This window comes from Triturus cristatus, chromosome 3_2 (assembly GCF_964204655.1).
Source record: "Triturus cristatus chromosome 3_2, aTriCri1.1, whole genome shotgun sequence".
Lineage (NCBI taxonomy): Eukaryota > Metazoa > Chordata > Amphibia > Caudata > Salamandridae > Triturus > Triturus cristatus.
In genome coordinates, this window is record NC_140584.1 from 642,213,134 (window position 1) to 642,240,743 (window position 27,610).

The 27,610-nt window shown below is 42.4% G+C and overlaps 1 protein-coding gene across 3 annotated transcripts in view; it reads left to right on the forward strand.

The window, feature by feature from the left end:
- ERBB4 (erb-b2 receptor tyrosine kinase 4) overlaps positions 1-27,610 on the forward strand; it is a 2,224,949-nt gene that overhangs the window by 1,693,938 nt on the left and 503,401 nt on the right. For 2 of the 3 annotated variants that reach the window (XM_085648582.1, XM_085648584.1), the window contains exons 15-16: positions 1,764-1,918; positions 12,998-13,042. In XM_085648582.1, the coding sequence (XP_085504708.1) occupies positions 1,764-1,918; positions 12,998-13,042 (200 nt within the window). Of the gene's footprint in view, positions 1-1,763; positions 1,919-12,997; positions 13,043-13,202; positions 13,275-27,610 lie in introns of all 3 variants that reach the window. The other variant, XM_085648585.1, reaches the window with a different exon arrangement.

Sequence of the window (27,610 nt, forward strand, 5' to 3'; positions counted from 1 at the left end):
TATCCACTTATTCATTCCTAAAGCCACTCACACAACCAATCTCACTCACCCATACAGCTACTTATACAACTAGTCACTCACCCATACAGCCACTTTCAAGACACACATTCATCCATAAAGCTAATACACACCCACTTATTCACCCATTCAGCCTCTCAGACACCCACCCACTCACTCACCCATACAGCATCTCAAGGTAGCCACTCACCCATACAACCAGTCACACACTCACTCACACACCCACACAACCACATACATACCCATTCCCACATCTATACAAGTAGTCACACATCTGCTCACTCACCTATACAGCCCTTCACAGAAACATATACTCTCCAATACAGCCACTCACACACTTACTCATGTGACTAAACTCCTACTCACACACCCATACAGCACACTTGCACACCCAGTCACCCACTCATACAGCCATTCAGACACCAACTCACTCACCCATACAGTCACTCACACACCCACTCACATAACCACACAGCTACTCACGCACCGACCCTTACAGCCACTCCCATACCCATGCAGTCACTCACCCTTCACACACAAATACACACAGCCACTCACATATATGTTAAAAGTAGTATCAATCATTAGTAGTACACCTAGTATACTAATTAAACTTTTGTAGTAGCTTAGTATATATCGTTTACACTCATACATTCGTAGAAAACACATTCACTGGATGATGTTATCAGTGATGTCATGAGTGATGTCATTGACCATGTCATGAGTGATGTAATATGCAAGTTAATAAGCTGTGCATTGCGGGGACGTAAGTTATAGTTCGCTCATGTAACTATAACTGCTCACTTTTTCTGGTTTTGTACAAGTGGCATCTGAGTCTAACTATAACGTCCCTGTAACCTTTGTTTTTTTCAGTGAACATATATATTTTCCCTCTCTCTCACTCTCTCTCCTCTTCCACCCACCAGATTATACAGCATGGGGCAGTGAGTTAGCCATGTCAGTCAGCTACTGGTTCTCTTCAATGTGTTTGAAGACATTTTGCTCATACATATCCATCCTAAAAGTAGTCTACTTCATGTCCAGGGCTGATTGGCCAATGTCAGCTTTAATTTCTGGTTTTGTTTTGTTTATTTTGATTTAATATACTTTTGCAGTAGCTCTTTTTTTTAAAAAAATGTATGCTTACACATATGTAGGATTTCTACTCGTTATCACGTTTACACTTTTAATACCAATTGCCTATGTTTGCAATAAAGCGTAGACTTGTCATAGCCAGGCACAGTGACTTTGCCAATAGTTCCTTATGCGACTTGCGGCACAAAATATCTATATCGGTGTTGATCCTTTTAAATATTTTTACCAGTTATCTAAAAAAAATATTTACTGCCTCACTCTGAGTTTTCTATTAGTACTTTCCTGCTTTACAGCAGCTCAGTTTTATAATATGCAAATGATCAGCGTAAGTGATTAGGCGGGGCATTCCAGCCTGCGTTCAGCCTGCAGCACTGCTACGTTGGTGGCCAATGGTCACATTGTCAACGGTGGGACTGAAGGCTTGGGTTTTACTTCCATCTTTCACACTTAACTAGATTATATGATTCACAGAAAATCCCTGTTCTCCCTGTGCTTCCATTCTTTTCCATATCCACCAGAACTGGGACGACTAAGGGCAAGCTAACCACATTATTATGGATTGTACTCAAAATCTTCTGTTTATCCATTGTGGACAGGCACCTTTTATAATTGTCTTATTTGTATTTCTCTCCTCTGCTTTCTCCCTTTAGGGTCCGGACCACTGCACCAAATGCACCCATTTTAAAGATGGCCCCAACTGTGTAGAGAAGTGCCCCGATGGCCTGCAAGGGGCCAACAGCTTTATTTTCAAGTATGCAGATGAAGACCACGAGTGCCACCCTTGCCACGCAAACTGCACCCAGGGGTAAGCTGACCACGCAGAGGGCAGTGTGGAGTTGCCACTGATTTGAAAGTCATTGATCTACATATGAGAATAATGCAGAGATGGCGCGTGACCCAAGCGGTGTGCATGCTCAGTCTGCGCTGCTGGTGAAATGTGTAGCACCTATCTGGGAAATGGATGAATGTCCATCAGGCCGTGAACCTTGAGAGACTGAGAGGGAGGGCTGGGCACAGGGTTAGTCTCATGTCCGCTTGATCCTGCTCCGCTGGTCTTTTGGAGGCATTTTTAATATGCCAGTTCTTTGCTTCTGACGAACTCCGACATTTTTGTTTGGGAACAGCGACTGACTTCCCAAGCGCTCTCTGGTAGCTTTTAAGGGCAGCATCTGCAGACTTTACAAGTCCGCACTGCTTGCTGTCTTCTTTCTATTAACCGTTACAATTTTAAAACCATTAGCACGACCTGGAGGACATAACTGGCTCTTTTTATATACTTATGAAGCGGATTCTGTGCGCAAACAAATGGTCCAAAGACCGGATCGGAAGTCTCCTAGGCAATGGCGGATGTCCATTGGCCATTCGCACGTTCTATTGGCCAGCTGTTATACAAGCGTGTGCATTTCCGAATTACTGTTTGGGGAATCCGAAAGCCACGAAGCCAAAAGTTTCTAACATTCACTCACCCTCAGTGGCCTCAGGCAGCGTTTCTGCTTTCTCTACTGTACGAGACGAGGTTGAAGTGGAGCAGAGGGTGAACTATGAACAAGATTATGTCCAGAAAGAGAAAAGAGCGTAGATACTGACTAGGAAGTGAGCGTGTGAAGGATGGATGCATGCAAGAAGCACATAGTACACTCGTTTGTTGAATGAATACGAATAAGTGATTGATTTATTTGCCCATCTGTGCACTGCTGAAAAGCCTCAAGGAAACCCCAGAGACTCCAAGAGAGAACTGTTCTACTTGACAATCAGGAAGAGAGCTACATAGTGAAGGCGTTAATTTTAGGAGTGACATAAAACATAGTTTTGAGAGATCAATATATTTGCCTTTTTTATTTTATTGTATTTTGAAGGTTTTATATAACGCAAACAAGACTCTTGCGAGTAACAGAGCGCTTTACAGGTCAAAGGTGCAGTTCTGAAAGTCATAAAGATTAAGCTAAACAGAGGGACAACTGAAGATATGAAAATATCATACGTCAAACACATAACACAAAAAAACGTTACAGAGTTCATGTGAATTTAGCCATGAGGATCGCTTTCACTTCTTTTTTGAATGCGGCAGAAGAAGGGTTCATTCTTGTTTCACTGGGTAAGGCATTCCAGATCCTAGGAGCCATACCAGAAAAGGCTCGGTTATAGGTTTTTTTTTGGCAAATCTTTGTGGTTTCAGAAGAAGAGTCTTGGCACTCCTGGAGGCTCTGTTGCCCGAAGAGAGCACCAATTTCTGAGCTAGGTAGTGGGGGGCATTGTGGTATATTACAATGTACATGTCACAAACTGAAACTGACCCAAGATCATAATTTGCAAAGAATTACGAATCTCAGTGGCGTGAAACAGGAGACCGCAGTCTATAGAAAAACAATGTTCTCGTGATCTTACAACTGTGAATGAAAGGTAGGACGTATCCAAAGATTGCTTGGCAATTTATTCCACAATTAATAGACCAGAACAAAAACAAATCTATTGCCTGATCACACAAGCCCTTCACAGAAGCGGTTATCTTTACCCATGGCTGTGCCCCACCTTCGGAATCCCCAGTAACAAACCTGTATTACAGGGTGGCGGCAAGTGCAGGGGGTCAGTGGGGGCGTGGGAATATTTCCACATAGGTTCTTACCTCTGTACGTCTGGATAGGCCGGGATTAAAATAAAGCTTTTCAGCAGGGCACAAGTCCTAAAAAATGAAGTGGGGGGACGCTGACGTCACGACAGGACGTGACGGCACGAAAGGTGGCTTGCACCATCAGACTCATTGCCTCCCCTCGCTCACCCCTTAGATGCGATTGCATCAGAGAAGCCAGCGCGTGAGCAGCGTTTCGAATGAGCTCCGATCTCGCCACAGAGAGGCCAAAGAGTGAATGTGTGGCTCCAGTTATCGAGCTCCTGGTAAAATAAGTGGGGGGACGCCAAGCCCTGCTTTTCAGGCATTGTAGTGCTCGTAAGCTGCAGCAGTGGGACATGTGTGCAGTCACAGTGCTATAGACAGAACAGGCTACTTCCCTTGGAGCATATCGTCACGTGGTAGAGTTCGTATTGACTGAGGTGACATCGCTCGCTAATACCTTGCCGAAAAAAGTACACCTGAACAAGATGTTGGACGTCACAACTTTCATTCCTCTTCCACATTTGGCATAGGATCCATCATCGGAGGAAGCTGCCTGTTTCCAAGGTAATACATTCAAGTGAAAGGGCTGCTGTCCCTCGGAGATCACAGCTCGTGGATAGATGGGCACCGTCAAAAGAACATTAAATAAACTGAGCGTGTGTCTGCTCACTGCAGCAGAAGGGGCTCTAAGACTCCAGGCTCTCCATAAAAATCAAACCAGATGTCCTCATATGTGGGATAAAGTACTCCCTGCTGCTCGTTATAAGGATAATGCTAGTCACCAAGGAGTTCCAAGACCATATAGAGGAATGAGGCTTGAGGCAGAGTTCATTAAAAAAGTCATGGAACTCCAAAGGTGACTTTTAATTTCCTTATAATGTGCCGCAGGGGATACTTTATTCCTTATAATACATGAGCACACCATCATCCTTCAAACAAAACACTTCCATCCTTGATGTGTGCTCTTACACGTGAAAGAGATAGGATGTTTGTGAATATGAAGGATACAATTTGAATCTCTAGTGCAAAACTAAACACACCAAAAAGTGGTTATATATTTGTTGAAAATGATATTAAAATCAGTTTAGTCAGAATTAAAAAAAATATATACTTTACCTTAGCATGTGTGGAAACATGCAGGGAGGTTTTGTCTTTCATATAATTGCCTAAAGAAAAATAAATGTGTTGACACATCGCCTTTTTGCTTATCACTCTTCATCTAGGAAAACAAAGCAGAAACAAGGAGAAGCCATGTTTCATTTTTGTTCGTGAAACTGCAACTTTATGCTGCTCCTTCACCTGCCTTTCTCCCTGGCTGCTAGTTCTAACTCAACTGTAATAAGTTATTACAGTTGAGAAGCTACGTCATTTCCATTTCCTAGGTACATTACAAGGGGTTGCAGACTCCCATATATTAATATTGCTCTAGCGATCATGGTACGTACCTCTCCAAACAAGGTTGTCCTCTTCTGCCTTACCCAAGCCTCAGGTCTGCTGTGTCCACGCTTTTTCGTCCATAAACCCTAATGATTACTTTGCGAGTGTCGGAATAAGGGGCGGTCTTTCTCTCTCTGGGACTGACTAATATCTCGGGCACTATGCAATAACATATTTCACATCGTTATTGAAGTGTTTTGCTGAATGGGACTCAGGTTTTTCTGTTAAAGACCAAGAAACCTGTTTTCCTGTCTCTCTTTTTTCAGGTGCTCGATGAGAGGGGGTTGTAAGCTAAAAAGACAGGCAATGTTCAATTATGATTTTAATTACCTGTCATTTTTCTCCCACCCTCCCTTCTGGACTTGCCTTTTCTGATACAAAGGATGGCTATTTAATTGAGCTGAATGCCATGTTTCTCTCCTATATTTGTTCCTCTTTTGCCTCCATCACTGACTGCGTGGGCTGATGAGGTGGCAAGCTGCAGAATGTTTGGTAGTATTTTTGCAACTGTGTCCGGAGTTAGGAAACAATTTGCCACATTCCCTCGGATTAGAAGGGGAGGGGATTCTACTGAGAGAAAAATGTTTTCCCGCTGTTGAACCTTAAATGGTGCCACCAGAGCGGAGGTACCTACAGATGAGCCCATATGTCTCCATATCTCAGGCCACTCTTTGTCCTCCATTGTTTTTAGGGCCAATATGCTTTTAATTGTGTGCTTCTGAGCAGCTTCTTCCCTATGTCAAGAGACTCCCACCACCACTGATTGCTTTGGGCCAGAAACCACATTTCTAAACTTCCTTCCAGCTCGTACCACCAAAATGTTGATTACCATAAATTCCCCAATCCGCCATTGCCCATAGTTAGTTTCCAAAAATGTTTCAAATGCTATCAGATTGGAATAATATATTTGAATGGGCTTAAGGGTCTCTGTTGCGTCTACAGCTGTCCAGAGAAGTCTCACCAGTGGAAGCTTTTTTATGATGGCGTACATTAGTACGCAGGCTCTAGCGCAATGAAGCCAGTTCAGCTCTTCTAGGTGAACTTTGCCATTACCTTTCTTTGGAGCTGTACCCAACTCCATCCTTTTGTGTTTTTTTTGTTTCTTCCATAGGAAAGTGAGTGAGATATAGAGGTAAATGCACTGTTAACGACAAGTGACGAAGCCCATGAGTGGCTCACAATGAAATGTAAACTGTTCAAAGAAGCTCAGAGTGCTCTACCGGCCCACAAGATTACAATGACGCTCTGTGGCTGTCAGCTCCATATGCACTGAATTCTGGTATACATTGTTCTTCTGTCCCACTGCAGGGTAGCAATAAAGGGCACCCCTTCATAGACTACCATGATTAACACAGAGCACCCCCAAAACAGCCTCGTAACCTGGGATTTAGCAGTGTGTCCCCAGCAGGATGCTTTCCTAGACTTCTGGACTAAGAGAACATTTACAGAACCGTATCAGCCATAGGCAGCAATTACACCCGGACAGCTCGTTGCTCAAGCACATGATTTGACAGATTTTGATGCACGGGTAACTATTTTATACAAAAAACATTTTGGTCGTCGTCACAGGCTATGGTTAATGACTTGTTCTTGGACATTTGCAAAGGACCTGAGTTGCTGCCCAGAGGCCGTTTCACAGGGGCTGTGTGTGCATGCAGCTAAACCACCATCTATAAATAGTCCCCAATTTTGTCCTATACAGTATTTGGAGAATGACCGTATTCATAAAGACTGGAAATGTCCTCCTGTGGAAAAACCAGGAATACTTAATACATTGAGCGTATTGATATGTCATAGTAGGTCGAATAATCTCTGATCTATTCTTAGCTGTGGAAAAACCACAGAACATTCTGAAATACAAAAATGAACGAAAAAACAATGTTCTCTCTAATGAAATTTCCAGTTGGCTGTTGCAACAAACCAAGGCTGAAAGTGACCTTCTAGCTTCCCTTTCAAATTTTCTCCTTACAATTTTTTTCATTCCAATTTTTCTTGAAGGTTTTTCAGGAAAAAACGGGTATGGGGTATGACTTGCTACCATGTGCACTAAAAATGGTTTGACTATAGTATGGCATTCTCTAGTAGTGCAAAAAGAATCTCTCATTAATGCAAAATGTTCAAGAATAATTGGACTACATGCTGTAAAGGTGGTACATTCTATAGCTGATTGAAAACGAGTCTATAAACCCTCGTTGTTTCTGTTTGTTTTTTACATGGAACATTGTGTTACAATGGCCAACCGGAACCATCGGCAAGAACAACAAGCCCCAACAAGATGGCCTTATTGTTTAGTCGCTGAAATTAAACCAGTAAATTATTCAATAAAAGCGTGGATGTCAACATCTGTTGCCATTCAAGATGAGACCTTTTTCCTGTTTTCCCAAATCTAATTACAGCAGGAGCATTAGGGAGACCGTGGCGAGAGATCGCAGCGTGGCAGTCTGATACACGCCCCTCGACACTCACTCGCGCGGAGTCCGACCGACGTCACGGGACAAAGAGGAAATGATGGCGTCCAACAGAGAGAGGGGGCGTGGTAAGTGCCAGCACCTCCACAGCATCTCCCCAGGCCACAAAAGGGCCTGCTGCTTGGAATTTCCGATTGAGCCCTTGCGGCTTGTTCAGGACCCCCAAATACTGAAAAATAAATAAATAATTCAAGCTTCAAATTAATGAGTGCTTTTCTTGTAGCTAAACAGATCATTGCAAAGCCAGAAGCAGGCAGGCAAGATTTGTATTCTGCAGGAGTCTCTGGCGCAAACTCAGCTTTGGGGCTTTGGTGAAGGAGTCTCGACTCGTGGTACAGGGGATTATGCTGGCATATTTACCTTGCATATTGCTTTGCTGCTCGTGTTTTTCTGTTCCATTGCTCACAGGCACATCGAGGCAGCCAAAAATGCTGAAGCTCGTTTTTATTCAGCATGTGTCAACAATAATAAATAGATGATCTTTATAAATGGCGAACACAGGCGGCTGCCAGCCCCGGGCTCATTAAACACAGAGGCTCTGTTGGACAGGGTGTTTAAAATAATGCGAGAGTCAAGAGTGCGGGCTCCCGCTCTAAACCACTTTACAGATTCCTTGTGTTTGTCCTACTTTAATATAAATGCTTCATTCATGCCACGGAAGATTCCAAAATGTGTACATTATCTTTGTGCTGATAATTTGAGTCATATTGTTTAATAATTCACCGAATCGGACAAAGAGAAAAGGTTTGCCTGGTTTTTTTTAGAGCCTTTTGAGTCATTCTATATGCATTCCCTTTCCGTGATGTCTCCTCTGAGAAAACTCATTCGAAATAGGCTGATCTATGCATACTATTCACCTAGCCACAAGGCAACATGGCCCTGTACAAGAGTAGGGCTTAAGGGTGGGGTACTGTGGGTCAACCACAAGGATGGAAGGGGAAGCTGGCTAGAGGTAAGGGGAGCGGAGTTTACAGTACCGGATGGGGAAGCAGCAGAACATGAGTCAGTCTTCAGGAGCAGTTCCAAGCAGCCAGCTTGTGACAAAGTGTTGCTGCTGGAGATGGGTCTTCAGCTTCATAAGGTAGTGGCGAAGGAGGGAGCATGCCTGGTCCAGGATAGAGCTGCAAACCCTCTCTGCGTGGTAGAAGATCTGAGGTTTCCAACATTTTAAAGTTTTCCTCTTGAAACTTTTCTCAACTCTTCAGAACAAAAACGGACTCTTTCTGAGAGCCTCAACAATAAGGCTTATGAAAGCACTGTACAGTATAAAGATGAAATTCTGCCGCTTTTGCTTTCAGTTGATTCATGCTGCCATTTTTATGTTTATAAGTTCTTCTGTATTTGAGTTTTACAGCTTTGTTTAAGTGACCACTAATCGTGGAGCCAGTCGAATGCCATGTCTGCATTATATAGTGGGGCACTCAGTGTCTACTTGAACAAGGACAAACCTTAAGAGGTTGCTTGCCTGCTGAAAATAGCTTGTGTAACCTGAAGAACCTCCTTCCTGAGCCTTGGAGGTACGTCTGAGAAAAAATGGAAAAGACGTCTTCCCTGAGTTTTTGTATCCCTATCACCCACTCTGATTTTACCTGATCTTACATTTTTCCTGGAGCAATATAATTTGTTGACTGAGCCATGGGACTAAAGGCCATTTTAGGACACCAGACAGTTGCACGAACTCTTCAAGCCTGCATGGTTGGCTTTCCTTTTTGCCCCTCTCCCCACTCCTTTTCCATGATAGTTTAATATTCAGTATTTAGGCACCAATATTTTAGTATATTGATGTTTTGCACATAATTGTTTGATATGCTACAACTATGAGCATACAGCCCTGTGCCTGGTCCATGTGCCTGCTGAATTCAAAGCTCGCAAACAGGACTACGAGTCCACTTTGTGTGCCATTCAACCAGATATGGGTCAGAAGGTACTTTGATCTGGGGAGATTGGCAAGTCAACATAGTCCCTGCCGTGCAAGGAGTCTCCCAACCCTTCAGGGGCCTCCCAAATCTATCGAATTCCACCCAAGGGTTAAAGAATATCTGTGATATATGGGAGACCCAGGGGCCTCTCTTCACATTCTGCAGGGGGCCCAAGCATTTTATATTACACCACTGACTTTGGTCCAAGTTTCATAGCGAGACCTGACCCCGTGCTGTACATAATATTTCCCAAGACCAAAACCTTTTGGCCTTGTATTGGTACAGGAGCTGACAAATAACACAGTCTTATAAAGCCCTGGGGAGCTCATAACTAACTGTAAGAGAGCTTTCGCCTCTCTGAACCTAATGTATTTGACTTCGTCAATTATAACCAGCAGGTTCACAAATGTAGCCCGTTGATGTTATTGGGCAACCAACCCTGCTCATTTTTCTAACCTGTGACACCCCCTCCCCCAGGCTATGAAACCAGAATTTCTTGATAACGTCTGGTAATTTTAAAGATAAAGGTCACAATATATAGGTAGCCAATAGGCAACATAAAAATCCAATTGCATTTAGTAGACATCAATATTTATAGAATGTTACCTTTTAATCCACTTTAACCTTGATAGGCTTTGATTTAGATGTGGGCCTAGTTAGCCTCCCTATTCAGAGTTCATTTCTGAACGAGTCTGTTAGTGCTGGAAAAAATGCACTACTTTGTGCCTTAGATGAGGGAAACCAACCACATATTTCCTGGTGTTAAATAAACTCTTAATCACAGAGTCTCTGGCTGAAGAGATGTAGGCCAACTTCAGATTCGACCATCACAGTGAAACTAGACTAAATGTTCAGTGCATCTGAGAGCAGAAGAGTTTTTATACAAGATCAGTCTACCTTTACTCAAAAGACACACTGACGTTGAACTATCAGAATCCTAGAAACTGAGCCCTGAAACTTGATAATCCCTGACCTGTGAAAACAACAAAATGTGACATAATTTAAAAGTAATTTGAAAACTAGCCTATTTAAAGTGGCTTTGTATGCCTCCTGAGGTGCCACAGAGGTGATATCCCCCTCCAAATAAAAGACAGGTTCCCACAAAATGCGATACAATCTCTTCTGCAGCCCGCCAATGGACATGCATTTAAAGAACTCTCGCATCCACTGATGATTCACAACTGCTGAGTCAGCAGAAAAAGTGCTGCAAAAGAAATCCATGGCTTTTGAAACATGCAGCACTGTGAAAACCAAGTGTTGCATAAATCCATAAACTAAATAAATAATATCACTTAGTCTGCAACAGTTTCCAAAACTGTGGGTTGCGACCCACTGTTATTTCACAAGCCAATTTTTGGTGGGTCGAAAGTCCAAAAATAAACGAAGATGCCTTTAAAATTCTGTTTTTATCTTGTCATATTTGCTATGCTTTAAAGACACAGGTCAGATGTCAGGCTTTGTCTTCCGACAAATTGCTGCTTATATTCTTAACTTGGGGATTGGTGTTTGCAAACTCCTCCCACTTTGCAGTCTGAGAAAGAAAAGGAAAGGGAATTATGTGACAATCTTGTTGGGTATAGAAAGTGTGAAAGAAAAGGTTGTAGGATGTCACTTTTTTGTAACATACAACAAAATGTAAGTACCTGTAAATGAACTGTACACATTCAGCAGTTAAGAAAGCAAACTGATGCACATTGTTTTATAATTCTGAAGTGTGATGGAAACAAACATTTTAATGGGATCAAACAAATCAAACACTTTACTTGGTGATGCACAAATATTAAATATTCACTGAAACCAGATTTCCACACATTCTCATTTGTGTGCAATATAGTTGTATTGGTAAAACTGTATGCCTGTGCAAATGTAATGGGTATTTCAATGGAAAATGTGCTGTCTGTAAATGACAGTGCGCAACTATACGATGCTTCAGTTACATGAAAAATCACCCACCTTCAGTCCATTACAACTAGGTGGGCCACAAAAGATTGTCATTCTAAAATTTGGGTCATGGTTCTAAAAAGTTTGGGAAGCATTGGTCTACAATTATATCCTTACCAAGAGTACATACTTCGGTGCCCTGTGTCTCGCTGCCATATATTTCCTGCCAAAGTGTACAGCAAAATGCACAATTTGGGTGCATGGGGTCTAATGGCATGATTGGTCTGTGGGAAATTACCCCGGATTTGTAGCCTGACAATCCTCTGTATTTTAAAGTAAATATGACAAGACGTCTTGTAGGAGGAGGAGATAGAAAATGGTTAAACACTTTTATCTTCTCAACACCTGCAAACATCAATTAGCCTTTATTTCAAGGTAAAACTTCTGCAAGAGCTTCTTCACCAATGAGACATTCCTGTGTTCTTTAACATAACCATTCAAGAAACGGTTATGATTTTTTTTTAATATCTGTGTTTGAAAAAACATCTATATGATGTGTTGGAAGGAGCTTAACCTGTTGCACACATTTAGACTACCAGAAAAGCATTTTACCAGTCATTAAAATCACGAAGGGCTCTGCCTACTGGATTCTTAACCAAAGTCAAGACTCCTCAGCACTCCCACACATATACACCTAGGGAGAGGACACAAGGGATAAGAAGACGTTGTGTTTTCCAGGAATATTAGAAGTCAAATCTCAAAGGTTGCCTGCATACCGGGCTGAGTAGACTCCTTTAGAGGAGATTAGAAGTCATCTATACAAATTGACGACCGGCTTCCTTTTTGATGTGAGCCACTGCATAGGGCACATTTTATCATGGTGGTTTACATAATCTCATTATGTCAGTGTGGTGAGGATCTGCTTTCCTTGCCCTGCAATGTATAGTCTCCATTCCTCTCCAAATAGCATTGCTCAAGGCTTCTCCAAGTAGCATCCTTCACAGACCACCAGTCTTTTGCAAGTGTTATTTTCTATTAGCTTATTCTTGGCTTCTCTTACAAACCCAGAGTTCTCATAACACTATCCGAACAAACACAACAGAAAACCACCTACTGCACTAATCCTGCTCCGCACGAGCCTCTAAGGTCACATTATGTCTCGAAACAAAACACTGGCCTGTCTGCAGTAATCGTAGGGTTGGAGGATTAAACAAGAAGAGACTGGTGGGGGGCAAGTAATCGAGACTAAGAGCCGACACATTTGGAAAACATCTCTGGGCACAGGTGGCCATGCCCAGGTCTCGCTCCTGCTGAGAAGAGCTCTCTAGCGGACGGAAACACTCGGCTCAGAGCATTACTTTACTCCTGCCATCTGTGGATCAAACAGTTGGGCCCTTTTCGTGTTCAGGTTGTAATTTTATAAACTCTTCTGAGAATTGTAATTAAGAATGTGGCACGTGGAGTTATAAATGCAATTCTTTTGTAAATAACTGGATGTTTTCCCATCTCTCTCTCTCTGTGCCCTCTCTCCCTCTTTATCCATTTCCCCCTCCTCGCTCTCGCTGCAGGTGCACAGGCCCACGCATCCAGGACTGTATCGGCCTGATTGATAGGTACATGCCTGACTGGCAGGGCTGCTTGTTATTTGTTGTTGTGGGGAGCCCCTTCCATCTCTCACGTGAATTCACGACCCTCCATACCTCAAAGCTATGTTGCATGGGCCTGCATGTTCTGTGTATTCACTGATCTAGTCTGTTCTGTAATTGCCTGCAGGTGTAAAGGTCCCGCTAGAGGTGACTGCATTTATCCATGGACGTCAGTTGTCACTTTACCTCAGCATGTGAGGTAACATCTGCCATTTCCCATTTTTGTGCCTTGAATCACTTCATTCTTTCCTCTCTCAAACTCTTGTTTAGTAGATCACTCTGTGCACTAACCTGTCTACTATTTAATTGTATTCAAGTGTGAAGGATTGGCTTTGCTTAGGGTGGGCTTTGTCCTATAGAAGACTATATCACAATTGGAATTAAAGCAAGATCGATCAATGTCAAATGTATTTAAACTCGTACAATGTTAGATATTAGTCAAAGTAGTTTGGAAGTCTTTCAGGGTTGAGGAAGCAGAGGTGGAGTGGTTGGTCAATTTCCAAAGGGCACTCTTCTAGTGACAAAGTCCGGGATTCTTGGCCGCTGGTGTGCAAGCCTACAAACTAACTATCCCAGGGTTTATTAAAAAAAGAGAAATCAAGGGATTCATTATCTCATCCTTAATTAAGGTACACAGTTTAAGTTAGGCATACATAAATAAGCATAGAATGGATCAGCTAACAGATTAATGTACAGGCCTGTTGATTGATGATTTACTTTCAAAGTTTATGCTAAGATGCTTACGTTACCATGATCCACATGCAGTATCGCGATGCGTATTGCAGGTTTATAGTAGGGGTGTGCGGTGGTTAGGTTTGTCTCTTGCAAACTTCATATATACTCACACACTTTCCAGGATGTAGATTTTCCCTTTTAAATCTCCACTTACAACCCCTTTTTAAAGATGTTTTCAAACTGCAAGAACACCACCAACATTGATCCTATGTCAATGTTGCGAGAAAAACTGTTTTCAATTCACTCACAAGGAAAGGGCACATCCATTTATTTTCAGAGCTGTGTTGTACTTACGAGGGAATGTTACTGGTGCAGAAAAATTGTACAAATGCTTAGGCAAAGGAAAACAGGAAAATCCACGTGTTACAGGTTGGCCAATAATCGTGAAATATGCGAGAATTTGGTCACATAATTAAAACCCCAATTTTCGGTTGTAACTGTTTCAATTTGGTCCTGGACTAAATGAGAAACTGGATACACCCAAGGAGATCAATGTGCCTTTCAGGGATGCTGCTACACTTTACTTTAATACCTTGTCGCCCTTTTGATATGGCCATCTGGCACAATTGAAAATCGATCACTGCATGGTAAGTTACAGGTAAAAACTCCTTGAACCCTTAATTTGCTCAAGGTGGTACTTACTCAGGATTTTTCAATGTTTTTAATTAACAAGCCAACGTACTGGTACTTGCATGCGAAAACACATATAAACAAATGACAGTAGTTTAATGCAAGTGCTCACACATGCTGGTTGCTGGACGGTTACGTTATAGGCAAACGAAGGACTGGTTGAGAGGGTAAGGCATTGTTGAGGGAATGGAAGGGAGGTTTTGGCATGCTTTCTTCTTTTACATTTGCAAACTACAGATTCTATGTCATAGAAACACAGCAGAAACTGTAGTCGGCCTTACTTACATCCATAAGGGTAATGTCTTAGATTCTGAGGCTTATTGTACCCTTGATGGTGGCTGGCCTCTCCTTTCTGGCTTTTTCAGGAAGATACATACTTTTTAATAATTGAGAAGTGATTGTTTATCCGGTGGAATACCATTTCTTCATATCACATTACTTTGGCATTCTAATGGATCCACAAACAATTATTCCCATCTCCTGTCAATGACTGGGACAGAACACATAATATGTTTTTAACAACGAGGATAGATGAAGAATACATTGGCCAATTGATGCAGTATCAAATCCTTCATGAGATGGACTTTGATATGGCTGTAGGTCAACCAAATGTGGTATGGTATGCAAAAACCATTGCTGAGGTTGCTAATCGACTGAGACCAGTAGTAAGGTTATGTAATAAGAAAGTAAAAAAGGGTCTGCATTGCCAGCCTCCTAAACATCAGTGGTTTTATAAAGAGTGTGTACTCTCTAGGAAGGAGTTAAGGAAAGCAGGCAGGGCGAAGCGACCTGTCGGCCCCGTAAATGAAAATGAGGTCTATAACTGTAAGAAAAGGGAGAACGAGGCCCTGGTTGGGAGAATGAAGCAGGTTTTTTTTCCCATCAAACAGGGATCCTTTGATCAGTACATTACAAGGATATTACATGAGGAAGTTTTGGAAGTTGGTCCAGAAGGGATGCAGTATTGCGTCCCTTCCCCCCCCCCGCCCCCCCCCCCAAGCAAGATGTACGGTGCCATACACTGACTGGGTAGCCTATTTAAGTCATATTTATAAGTCTAGGGAGATAATTGTGAGGAAGTGCTGGCCACATTTGGGGGAGGAAGCCTTAGAGTCTTTCTCCATTCAGTCTATTGCCAAGTTGATAACCTCCCTAAATTTAAAGAAAGCAGCAGGACTGGACAATTTGCCAGCAGTTGTGATTAAGTCAAACCCATTGTGGTGGGCAGGATTTTTCTTAAACGTTTTTATAGCCATTACCAAGACTGGTATAATACCTCCAAGCTGGAAGGCGGAATAATTAAACCCATACACAAAAAGGGCGCAATGAAGGCTCCAGGAAATTATCGTCTGATAAGCCTATTGGATGTAGGCACAAAATTGTATTCTACGATTATACTCCGGTCTTTAAAGAATTGGATTGAGGGCAATGGAATTGTCCCTATGGAGCAGGGGGGTAGCCCAGGCACTCAACAATAGATCATTGCTTCAGATGTGGGCCTTGGGGCAGAAGGCAAAGGAAATAACTGGGAGTTTATTCTGCTGTTTTTAGTTAAGCTTTTGATTTAGTTGATCATAGTATACCCTGGGCTAAATTAAGACAACAAGGTATCCTACAATGCTTATTAGCAACCCTGCAGGTATTGCGCTCTGGGAATCGGACCCAAGTTGAGCTTGATTTCGATGGGGCCCTTTCAGGGAGAATCCCTCTGGGAAATGCGTTAAGGCAGGCCTGTGGCCTGGCACCCACATTGTCCTCCTTGTTCCGTGCGGACCGTCTGGGTGAGTTGGCAGCGACTCATTCCTTTTCCCCAAAAATAGGGTGTAGACATGTCTTGTGCCTATTCTATGCAGACGATTTGGCAATTTTGGACTTGACCAAAGTAGGCCTGCAGAGGAACTTGACCAGATTCAATAATTATTGTGAGGCTAATAAATTGAAGGTGAATCTGTAAAAAAACAAAAATACCCCCTTTTGGGGAACAAAGGGAAGCCATATAAGTTACTGTTAGTTAATAGGGTTGAAGTTGTGTCGTCATATAAGTATCTTAGTATGACGTTTACAAGACAGTTGAGCTGGGTCTTGCATAAAGAATTGGTGGAGATGAGGGCAGCAGCAACGATAGGGGGCCTTGTTCATTTTAAGAGTACCTTTGGTGGCCCCGACTGGTCTCCCCTTTTGACAGCTTTCAATGAAATGGTCCCCACTCAATGCCTCTACGGAGCTGAGGTATTGTCCTTAAGTATGGAGGGAAGTTGGGAGAGATGTGAGAGTAAGTGTTTGAAAAAATTGTTAGCTCTCCCAAAAGGTGCAATGAGCCAGGCAATAAAGCTGGAAGGAAACCTGCAGGCTTGGAATTGTTTAACCTGTAAAGCAACCTTGCAATTTTGGGATAAACTTTGAGGTCTCAGAGGTACAGAAGGTATCAGTCTTATGTGCTGCTAAAATAGGAAAGAGTGAATTAAAGTGGGCTTTAAGGTCAAGAAAAGGCTAGTAGCCATTGCAGGACCCTTAAAAATGGAACTAAAATTAGCAGAGGCCCCCCATCTTTCTAAAGTACAATTAAAAATGGTCTGTAGAAAAGATTCCAGATTGGCTGATATGTACTATGTAGGTTACAGACCCTCTGCAAAGTATATGGTCGAATCTTGGGAAAATAGAAAAACATTTCCATATTTATCAGCACTTCCTGATGGCCCTCTGCGTTTAGCACTAATAACATTTCAGGTAGGCTTAAATGTGAGATATATAAGAGCTGAAAAACTGTTTGTTTTTTAGCTGCAGAGAATAATTGCACATGCAGATTGCATTTTCAAAATGTTAATGTCAATTTGTTAATTGACTGCCGTCATTTTAATAGGTTTCGTCGTTTGATTTCAAAACCGCTTTTTAAAAGATATGATATAAATCATCGTAATGATGCACTTGCACTTTCGTTGAATATGGAATTTTTAGACGTAACATGCGCCCTGACAGAATTTTAAATATATGTTTGGCCTAGCGATGCAAGACGTTCCGTTAATTATTTAATGCTGGGTGCTAGGGGTATGGAGATTATATGTATTAAATGGCAGTGTATTGGGTACTAATCTGGTTTACAAGCGGGGGAGAAGTGAGGGATTATTTAAAACAATATTTTGTTTAGTTTTAAAATGTATGTTTTAAAGACAAGTGTCTAAACATTAATAAAGTTGATCTTGAATTGAACTATGTTATGTTAAAACGTTTTTGTAAAGCGCAACAATTACTCGGAGGCATCTTGGCGCTAATATGGTGTGGAGAGACCACTTGTCTAGAGGCACAACTGCATTTGTGCTTTATGATGAGATGTGTTGTATATTTTAAGTGGTTTGTAAGTAAAATATTCTTGCTGGCCACAGAAATGTTCTTTTAAAAAAAAAAAAGATTCTAATGTTGACACAGAGGCTTGGTGGCATCCGTTTGCCTCAAAGTTCTTCCAGTCTCTCAATCACTTTTTCTGTTCAAAATCTTAACGTTGAAGGTACGTTTACAAGGAGCTGCTGCGTTAGAATTTGGTTTTTACTAGTTGTGTTATTAGTGCATCAGGATAAGTTCATGAGAAGGCCCAATTTAGTGACTTTCTTCTTGATTTTCACATTCAGCAGATCATTGTGTCTTTGACACACACATTGGACACAGTACATTGTAAGGTCCGTTCTTAGGGGAGTGCTCCTTTGATGGCATATGCTAGAGTGTCCTGTGACACCTGAGTTTCAATTTGGGAATCTGCAGTAATCATTAAAGATGTAATTTGGTACTGCCTGTGGGTGATTCTTCTACTCTAGAAACATTAGAAAATGGCGTTAAGAGCTCCGATCCTTTGTAACAAGGCACACACTTTTGTCTCATATATGGCTGTTATTGTTAATTGGCACGTGTAGTTACACATTCTGCTGTTAGCATCATGGAGCTGCCTTTAGAATCAAATTAGGCCATCATTTGGGTACCTTAAAGCTTTCAAAACATAATATTACCACTCCTCCGGTTGCTGTTTTAGCAATGTGGGTCTCCCATCAAAGGTAAACTATTGGCTGGTTTGTTCCCATCAAAGTAAATAGTTGAGTGTTGAAAACACAAGAAGGGCCAGGGAGGAACAGTGCAGGCATATTTTAAGGTGGTACAGGAGGACAGTCAGGCACATATATATGTATACATATGTGTGTGTACATATATCTGTGTGTGTGTGCATATATATATATGTTCTGTCTATATGTGTATATATATATATATATATATTACCTACTGGCGGTCGCCAGTAGGTAGTTATAGTTAGGACCACGTTTCCATAGGAAAACCTCAACATTCTATTTTGAATAACTTTGGCGCCGGTCGACGAGTCCTCGCGAATTTCTCAAAATAGGTGGGGCGCTACGCTCCGCTCCTACCCTGAAAGTCTCGGGGGGATCCGTCAAGCGGGGGCTGAGATAAAAGGGGGGTCCCAAAACGCGTTTTTCCCATGCATTTTTCCATAGGACCTTTAGAACGAGCTACAGCCCGAACGGCTGAACAGAATTACTCAAAATTTGGCAGAGAGGTAGTCCCTAGGTCAAGGAAGTGCCTTTTGTAGGTTTGGTGTAAATCTGTTCAGTAGATTCTGAGAAAATAGCCTTTAAATCAATATATATATCTGAGCCCGCTTACGGTACGCTTACCGTACGCTTACGGTAAGCGTACGGTGGCGTGCGCGAGCGCGATTCTGATTGGCTCTTAGATCTTAGTAAACATTCGAATCGGCCGAAACCAGGAAGCGGCGGCCGCCATTTTCTGTGTTTCACTCTGAAAAAAAAAGAGTGAAAACAAGAAAAGGGGGCAATGAGGAGAGTTACAGACCCCCTTACATTTGTGAGGGGGTCAAAGAAGGACTGTAAAGTACAAAACAAACATTTATTGATTTTTAAAAAAAATCACGGGGTACGCGTACGGTAAGCTTACGGTAAGCGTACGGAAGAAACATGGCGTGCGCGAAGGAGATTCTGATTGGCCCATAGATCTTAGTAAACATTCGAATCGGCCGAAACCAGGAAGCGGCGGCCGCCATTTTGTGTGTTTCACTCAGAAAAAAAACTGAGAAAACAAGGAAAGGGGGCAATGAGGAGAGTTACAGACCCCCTAACATTTGTAAGGGGGTCAAAGAAGGACAGAAAAGTACAAAAAAAACATTTATTGATTTTAAAAAAAATCACGGGGTACGCGTACCGTAAGCTTACGGTAAGCGTACGGTAAAAAAAATAAAAATAAATAAATGAAAAGCAGATTTAAGAGTTTGCTCATCATATGTCCTCCATGTGCGCACGGTGCGCGAAGCGCATCGTGCGTTCATGGCCCATCTAGCGTAATGTGGGCACGCGGTGCGCGAAGCGCACCGCGTGCTCACTGTGCGCGCACGGTGCGCTAAGCGCACCGTGCGCGCTTGGAACGAACTGCGTTAAGTGGGCGCGCACGCCACAAATGGCGGAAAGTAACTTAGCATTTAAAAAACCGTACAAATTCACTGAAAAAACCATAGGTTTCACACATGTTATAGTTAGCTGGACATTTTACTGATAAAAAACCAATGAAATTCCCCCGTTATAGTTACTGTAGGCAACTATAACTCACGCGACCGTAATCCTCTGCTGATGACATATGTGTCTTTATGAAAAAAAAATATTTGTAATATATGTATAGCTAAAATTTAATGGAAGAAGACATGGGCAAATAAGTGTCTAAATACAGTATTAGCATCAGCAGAGGATTGCGGTCGCGTGAGTTATAGTTGCCTACAGTAACTATAACGGGGGAATTTCATTGGTTTTTTATCAGTAAAATGTCCAGCTAACTATAACATGTGTGAAACCTATGGTTTTTTCAGTGAATATATATATATATATAGATATCTCACTAGGAGGTATGGTGTTGTTCGTAGTGTAGCCCAAGAAGATCCGACCAACTGATACATAAAAGACATACCATGCACAGACTACCATGTCATTATAGATCCACAGGGTCAGTGAATCAGCCATATCACATGGCAACACACATAATGCAAAGTATACAATCCAGGATATAACAGGGACCAAAACACCATTTTGTTTATGGAAATGGTGCATCTGTTGCAGTAATTTCACGTGCTGGGAAGCCTCCAAGGTGTGTTTGCAGTCCTTATCAGGATGATGTCTGCACTTTTCCATGCCTCCCACTGATAGTACACTACTTGTGATGTATTGAAGAGCAGATTGCAAATCACTTCTACAGATTTTAAAAATAAAGAAGGTCAGGTGGCACCCCTTTTTGAATAGAAAACGTAACCCTCGGGTATAGAAGTTTAACAAGAGTAAGAGCGAGATCAGTGTAAATGTCCCAGCGAACCTTGGGGTGTTTCTTTATTAGCCCGAAATCCCTCACCCACCAAAAGTGGCATGCTTCATCATTGAGATTCTCCTTGTACCGGGATACCTAGTCCCGGCACGGGCTACAACCCCCTCACTGAGAGGGAGGAGCTCAGGTATGTTTTGTTTCTAATTTGAGGTATGCTAAATACCACAATGATGACTCACAAGTCAGGTTAGATGAGAGATGCAGTAGGGTCGACATGAATGGCAAGGAATACTTCCATTTTGGACAAGATGGCGTTCAGGCCTAAATTTAGGCCTAGTTAATAAGGATCAGGAAAAGGCACATGTATACATCACAGAGAATTTGTTTCAGGCAACAGAACTATACCAATGCATACATGTGTAATCAAGTGTAAAAATATATTCTACACATTGATAAAGATGCACAAAAATATAAATGAACAAAAATCTTTTACAGCAGTAACAGATGAAGGCTGAATGCATGGGCGTGTGCAGGGAGGGGCAAGGAGAGGAACTTGCCCCCCCTGGAGCACCCCCTCCTTGCCCCCCCCTCCTGTGTGTCAGCCCGGGCTGAGACAGCTTCCCGGGCAGGCGACCGTCTTGTTTGCAGCCGCACCCGAGTACTTCACAGGTCTTTAAAAGACCATTTACGTGTTAACAAGGCTTTTTGTGAGGCTTTGTTGTTTTTTCACCCCTTCATCTCCACTCTTCCTATTGCTGGAGGAATTCCCCACCCCCACCCTGAAATTTGGGCTCTAGTTGCACCTCTGGTCTGGGACTAAATATATTTTCACCACCCCTTCTGCTGTGCTCCGAATCTGCTCCGAAACTGAAGCTAATTCCGATGCTTCTACCAGGCCAGAGAGTGCAGTGCGTTGTACACCACGGATCACTGGAATTTTTATGTGAGGCTAACCGGCTAGGAGGGATGTACGTCGTTACAACGCACACTTTTACAACGCATGCACTTACAGCGCATTTTTTACAACGCAAAATCCATTACAACGCACTACACTTACAACGCATGACACTACAACGCATTTTTAAAAACTACCTTTACAACGCATACCATTACAACGCATAATAGTAAATTGCATTTAAGGTAAGTATTAGATAGTATAGGGGTAAAAATTACTTTTCTAACTCCAGGGGGTGCAACAGTAGGGTAAGTGTTGGATAGTATAGGGGTAAAAACTTACTATTCTAACTCCAGGGGGTGCAACAGTAGGGTAAGTGTTGGATAGTATAGGGGTAAAAATTACTATTCTAACTCCAGGGGGTGCAACAGTAGGGTAAGTGTTGGATAGTATAGGGGTAAAAATTGCTATTCTAACTCCAGGGGGTGCAACAGTAGGGTAAGTGTTGGATAGTATAGGGGTAAAAATTGCTATTCTAACTCCAGGGGGTGCAACAGTAGAGTAAGTGTTGGATAGTATAGGGGTAAAAATTGCTATTCTAACTCCAGGGGGTGCAACAGTAGGGAAAGTGTTGGATATTATAGGGGTAAAAATTACTATTCTAACTCCAGGGGGTGCAACAGTAGGGTAAGTGTTGGATAGTATAGGGGTAAAAATTACTATTCTAACTCCAGGGGGTGCAACAGTAGGGTAAGTGTTGGATAGTATAGGGGTAAAAATTACTATTCTAACTCCAGGGGGTGCAACAGTAGGGTAAGTGTTGGATAGTATAGGGGTAAAAATTACTATTCTAACTCCAGGGAGTGCAACAGTAGGGTAAGTGTTGGATAGTATAGGGGTAAAAATTACTATTCTAACTCCAGGGGGTGCAACAGTAGGGTAAGTGTTGGATAGTATAGGGGTAAAAATTACTATTCTAACTCCAGGGGGTGCAACAGTAGGGTAAGTGTTGGATAGTGTAGTGTAATATTATGCGTTGTAATGGTAGGCGTTGTAATGGAATGCATTGTAAAGGTAGTTTTTAAAAATGCGTTGTAGTGTCATGCGTTGTAAGTGTAGTGCGTTGTAATGGATTTTGCGTTGTAAAAAATGTGTTGTAAGTGTAGTGCGTTGTAAAAGTTGCGTTGTGAAGGTTGTTCCCCGGCTAGGAGTATGACTGTGATTACAAGTGCAAGTAACATTACTTGAGAGGCCGAGTGGATGTACTCAGACATTTCACGATGATCTGAGACTAACTAACTATATTGTGTACTGCTTACTATTGCCAATGATTTCGGACCGAAGCTTTCTGATGGAGTGGGTGTTCTCTTTTTGTTGAATCCACTGATCTGAGTGCTGACATAAGGGCCAAAAAACTAAAGCTGTTGTCTGATTGTGAGGAAGGGGTGTCTCCTTTCCAGATCATTCAGGGGTACTTTTCTCAGTCCTTGCACTGGATCTGGCTTAATTACTGTACAATGTGCACAAACTACATAAAACCAGGAAGAATATGTTTCTATTCGATCCTCCTACTCTTCATTTCTCTGTTGGTCCTCTTATAGTACTGTTTACAGTGCTATTTCCAGTACTTAATTTGTAAAAAAGTAAATAAATAGGTTTAGGGACCCAATGTGTTTTTTCTTAGAAGCTGTCAGCAGCACTGCTGAACACCAGGGTGGCCAAATACCAAGGCTGCTTACTCTTGATTCCAGAGTTATGTATCAATGGGGTAACCCGATAGACCACTGGACTCGGGTAAATAGTGGTACACAAAAAGATAGTCACAGTGGAAATTATTCACATTGTATTGATAAGCAGCATATGGAGAAATGTGAGAGAATATGACACCAATATATATATCATACAATAAAGGTTACTGATTGAACCGATTCGAAAGATATTTGTCAACAGATCAAGGATTTAATGCAAACATTTGTATTTTAGACAATCAACAAATATGAGACTATATAGGTGCAAATAACGTGGGGTGACAATGGTGAGGAGTAGGATAAGTGCAAGTGGTTGTGCAATGGAAAGGTGGCCTACGTGTAAACATCAACATACAATAGTAGGAACCTATTCAACCAGATTTCTGGCATAGACCATAAATGCAAAATCATAAACAGAGCGATGCAGTTAATGGTTCACTGTCATCAAGTTTGATATGATCTGACGGAACAAGTCGACGTTTCGACCCCTAAGCGAACCATCAAACTGTGTGTCTTGAGGACGGGGTCTTCATCAGGACGGTGGGGTGGTTGGGGGGGGTTGGTTGCACCTAGAGATAATGATAAGCGATTACGGGGGTGTGTCTGAAGAAGTGACGTAAAAAGCGTATTCTGAAAAAGAATTACCGGCATCAGCAAGATCCCTTCCTGCTGGAAATTAATGGTACGTGGGCCTGTACGGCTCCTACGGGATAAAGGAGACAGAAACAGAAAGGAATAGCTAACATCAAAAACACCAATGGTTGGTATGTATATTACAAAGGGTCAAGAGTCAAGTACTCACAGGGGTTAAAAGCCTTAGATCCAAACATCACTAGAGGTCCAGTTACGTCAATGCGTTGGCACTAGGTTCATGAATGACCTGTGCTGGGAGCATGGGGAGGGGGAAAAAACGAAATCGAGCATTAATTAATTAATTAATTAATTAATTAATTAAAATAGCGGATGGACGCGCATGAATTCAAAACAGTGGGAAATGACTGCACTGGTGGCTGAGGGATTGCGGCTGCTGGAAAACGCGTGATTCAGAGCCTAGAGATCGTGAGCGGTGTTAGTAGATGGGCCTGCGTTCCCGATAATACAATGATCGGAAATGGTGTCAAAACACGGTGTTGCCATAGCAACACTCATCTACATGATGCCGCCAATCTGTGGCGTGCGAGTGCAACAAAGCGCGTGGATAGCGGTAACTGATCACGTGTGGTTTGCCACATGTACAGATTCGGTAATTACATAAAGTATAAAATACATTTAAGTAGAATGGGGAGGTAACTTGACGTATCAAAAGTGCATCGGCAAAATGCCTGGATTGCTAAGGAACAGCGGATTTACGGAGGGTAGCTGTGACATACCTGATCGGGAAGCGTCGGTGAGTCTGACTGCTAACCCCGTTCGGTGCCGTGTCACTGCTTAAGTATCCAATGTGGACGCGCACTTCGTGCACGTTTCCAGAGATTCCTCTAATCCTGGGGACTGTGTGCAAATTACGCGCATGTACAGTATTCCGTTGTGGCTCAAGGGATCCGGTGTAAATGCATGGGCACATACAAAGGTGTAAATGCGGCATGATGGAAATTGCATTCATCGATAATGGATTTAACATACGTTTGGAAATGCGCATTCACACATGATGTCTGTCTGGCCAATTTAGCGCACAATCTCATGGTTCACTAAAACAAAGTCGTTGACAAGGCAAAATTCATCCACAACAGCACATTTGGAATTTAAAATTTAACATTTTAAAGCATGTTTTAATCAACGCACAATCGTAATGTTTATAAATTCAGAGCAGAGAGGTTGCGTGGCCCCAAAGGGTTGATGTGTATGTGTAATTTATGCCCGAAGTTCACGGTTCTCTAAACCACAGTTTTGAACAAGCAATGTGCGCATTATAATAGCGTACAATCTCATTGTTATGATTTACATTTAAAGCAGTGTTTATATGCCCCCACAAAGTAGACCACGGGGATATCTGAATTAGTGTGTGCGTAATACTTGACAATGGCTGTTGGGAGCGTGTTACAGTGTATTTGCCATTCTGTCACGGATACTAATGTTGGTTAAGGGCCACTAAGTAGGGACAATTGGGCATATGTGGCATCTACTTCATTTAGGCCATTCTGTACCGATTTGAAGCGATCCATCCATTTGCATTCTCTGGTATTAAGAATCAAGCCCAGATCCCCACCCCTGACGCCAAGTGCGACTGCTTCAATGATCAGCCATTGATGGATTCTGGGGGATGTTTAAGGGTCTTGAAATGGTCCACCATGGGAGCTCACATTGGTTCCACATCTGATTCTACTACAATGTTGTAGTATCCTGCACTTAATCTTTTGGGTTGTCTGTCCCACGTATATTTTGTCGCAGGGGCACACGATTGCATAGATCACATTTTTTGTGTTGCAGTTTGTGAAGGTTTTGAGATCCACTGTGCAGTTGTTATGATTAAATCTGGTGGTTTCAATCGTCAGGCGGCAGGCATTGCATTTACCACACAAATGGCCTACTATGTCAGGAAGATGCCACATTGTGTGGATGGTGGGCTGCGGTGGTGGTGCCAAGAGAGATTTAACCACATGGTCACGGACATTTTTGCCCTTCTTGAAGGAGTGCATAGGGGGATCTGGGAGTTGTAGTTCTCCTGCGACCAGATGCCAGTGCTTGTTGATGATTTGTCTAATTTTGTTGCTCCGTGTATTGAACGTTGTGACACAGATTAATCTGCCCAGGGGTTGGGGACGGTCCTTCGGAGTGAGGAGCGATACCCTCTGGTTGTACCAAGCTCTGTTCCTGGACCGTTTGACCAGGCGTTTGGTGTATCCACGTTCTACCAAAGGATGGATTAGTTCATCTGTTTCCCTAAAGAAATCCTCCTTCTGGGTGCAGTTTCTCCTGATTCTTAGGAACTGACCAAATGGTAGGTTGTCATAAAGGCTCCTAGGGTGATGACTTCCGTATCTCAGTAATGTATTCCTTTCCGCAGGTTTGCGGTACAGAGTAGTGTATAGCCATTCGCCGGTAGCTTTGATGGATATGTCAAGAAGGTCAATGGTAGATTTATCCTGGTGGATGGTGAACCGAATATTCAATGATCTCAGATTTAGCCAGACAACTAAGTTCTGAAGTTCGCGGCCGCTTCCTGTCCAGACCATAAAAACGTCATCTATGTAACGTTTCCAACACGAAATATTGTCTCTGAAAGGATTCGATGTGTTGTAAATGAAGTTCTGCTCAAAATCGTCCATATAGAGTATTGCCAGATCCAGTGCGAAGCTAGCCCCCATAACCATGCCCTTGGTTTGCATGAAGAAATCGCCCTGAAAGTAAAAGAAATTCTGTGTCATGGCGATCTCTAGTAGTTGAGTAATGAACTCGGTCGGAACATGTACCGGAGATATCCTGGTGTCCAGATATTTCATCATCACTTTTAATGCATGCTGTTGAGGGATGCTCGTGTATAATGAAACAATGTCCATTGTGACGAGAAATTGTGTATTGGGGTCAAATGGCATGTCATCAACAATGTTCACGTAGATATGACTCAGTTTGTTCCGCCAATGGTTTCAAGAAAAAGTCAACGTATTTACTCTTGATTCCAGTTCACGCCTCTTCTGTTCACCACCTTACACTTCTCTCTCTTTCTCCGAGTCTTGCCCATTCTTTTTCATCTCTGCTTCATGAACCCAGTTCATAAGTGGGGCCTCTTATTTTGGTATCCGGGCCTTTTCTACTCCAGTCTGACACTGACTGAGTCTCCCAACACTTCTCCCCCTCCTTAGAACTCAGAGAGGGATCTCCCCTCAACTCTTAAACCTCCAATAAGTTTTGGGTTTTGTCTCTCCCTAGTCAGTTGAAAAATTAGATCTGTTCCCTGTTACTACAGATGATTCCAGTCCTGCAGTTATGATAAGTTGACACTCACTTAGGCCATGTGCCACAAAGTCCACTTTAGAACTACAGGCTGGATGGCACTAGTCACGTAGTCGCAGAGGCAGCAGTAGATGGGCTTGCTAAACAGATTTTTGTCGCATCAGACAGTCAAAATCTATTTATAGATGTTAAATCACGCAAACAACCACTATATGGTGGCAGATACTGGAGGTGCCTGCATTCTCTTTCCTCAAGGACATTTTATTAGCTTACAAACAGGTGCTTCTGAGTCACCTCTGCGCGCATGGTCCAGGTGAT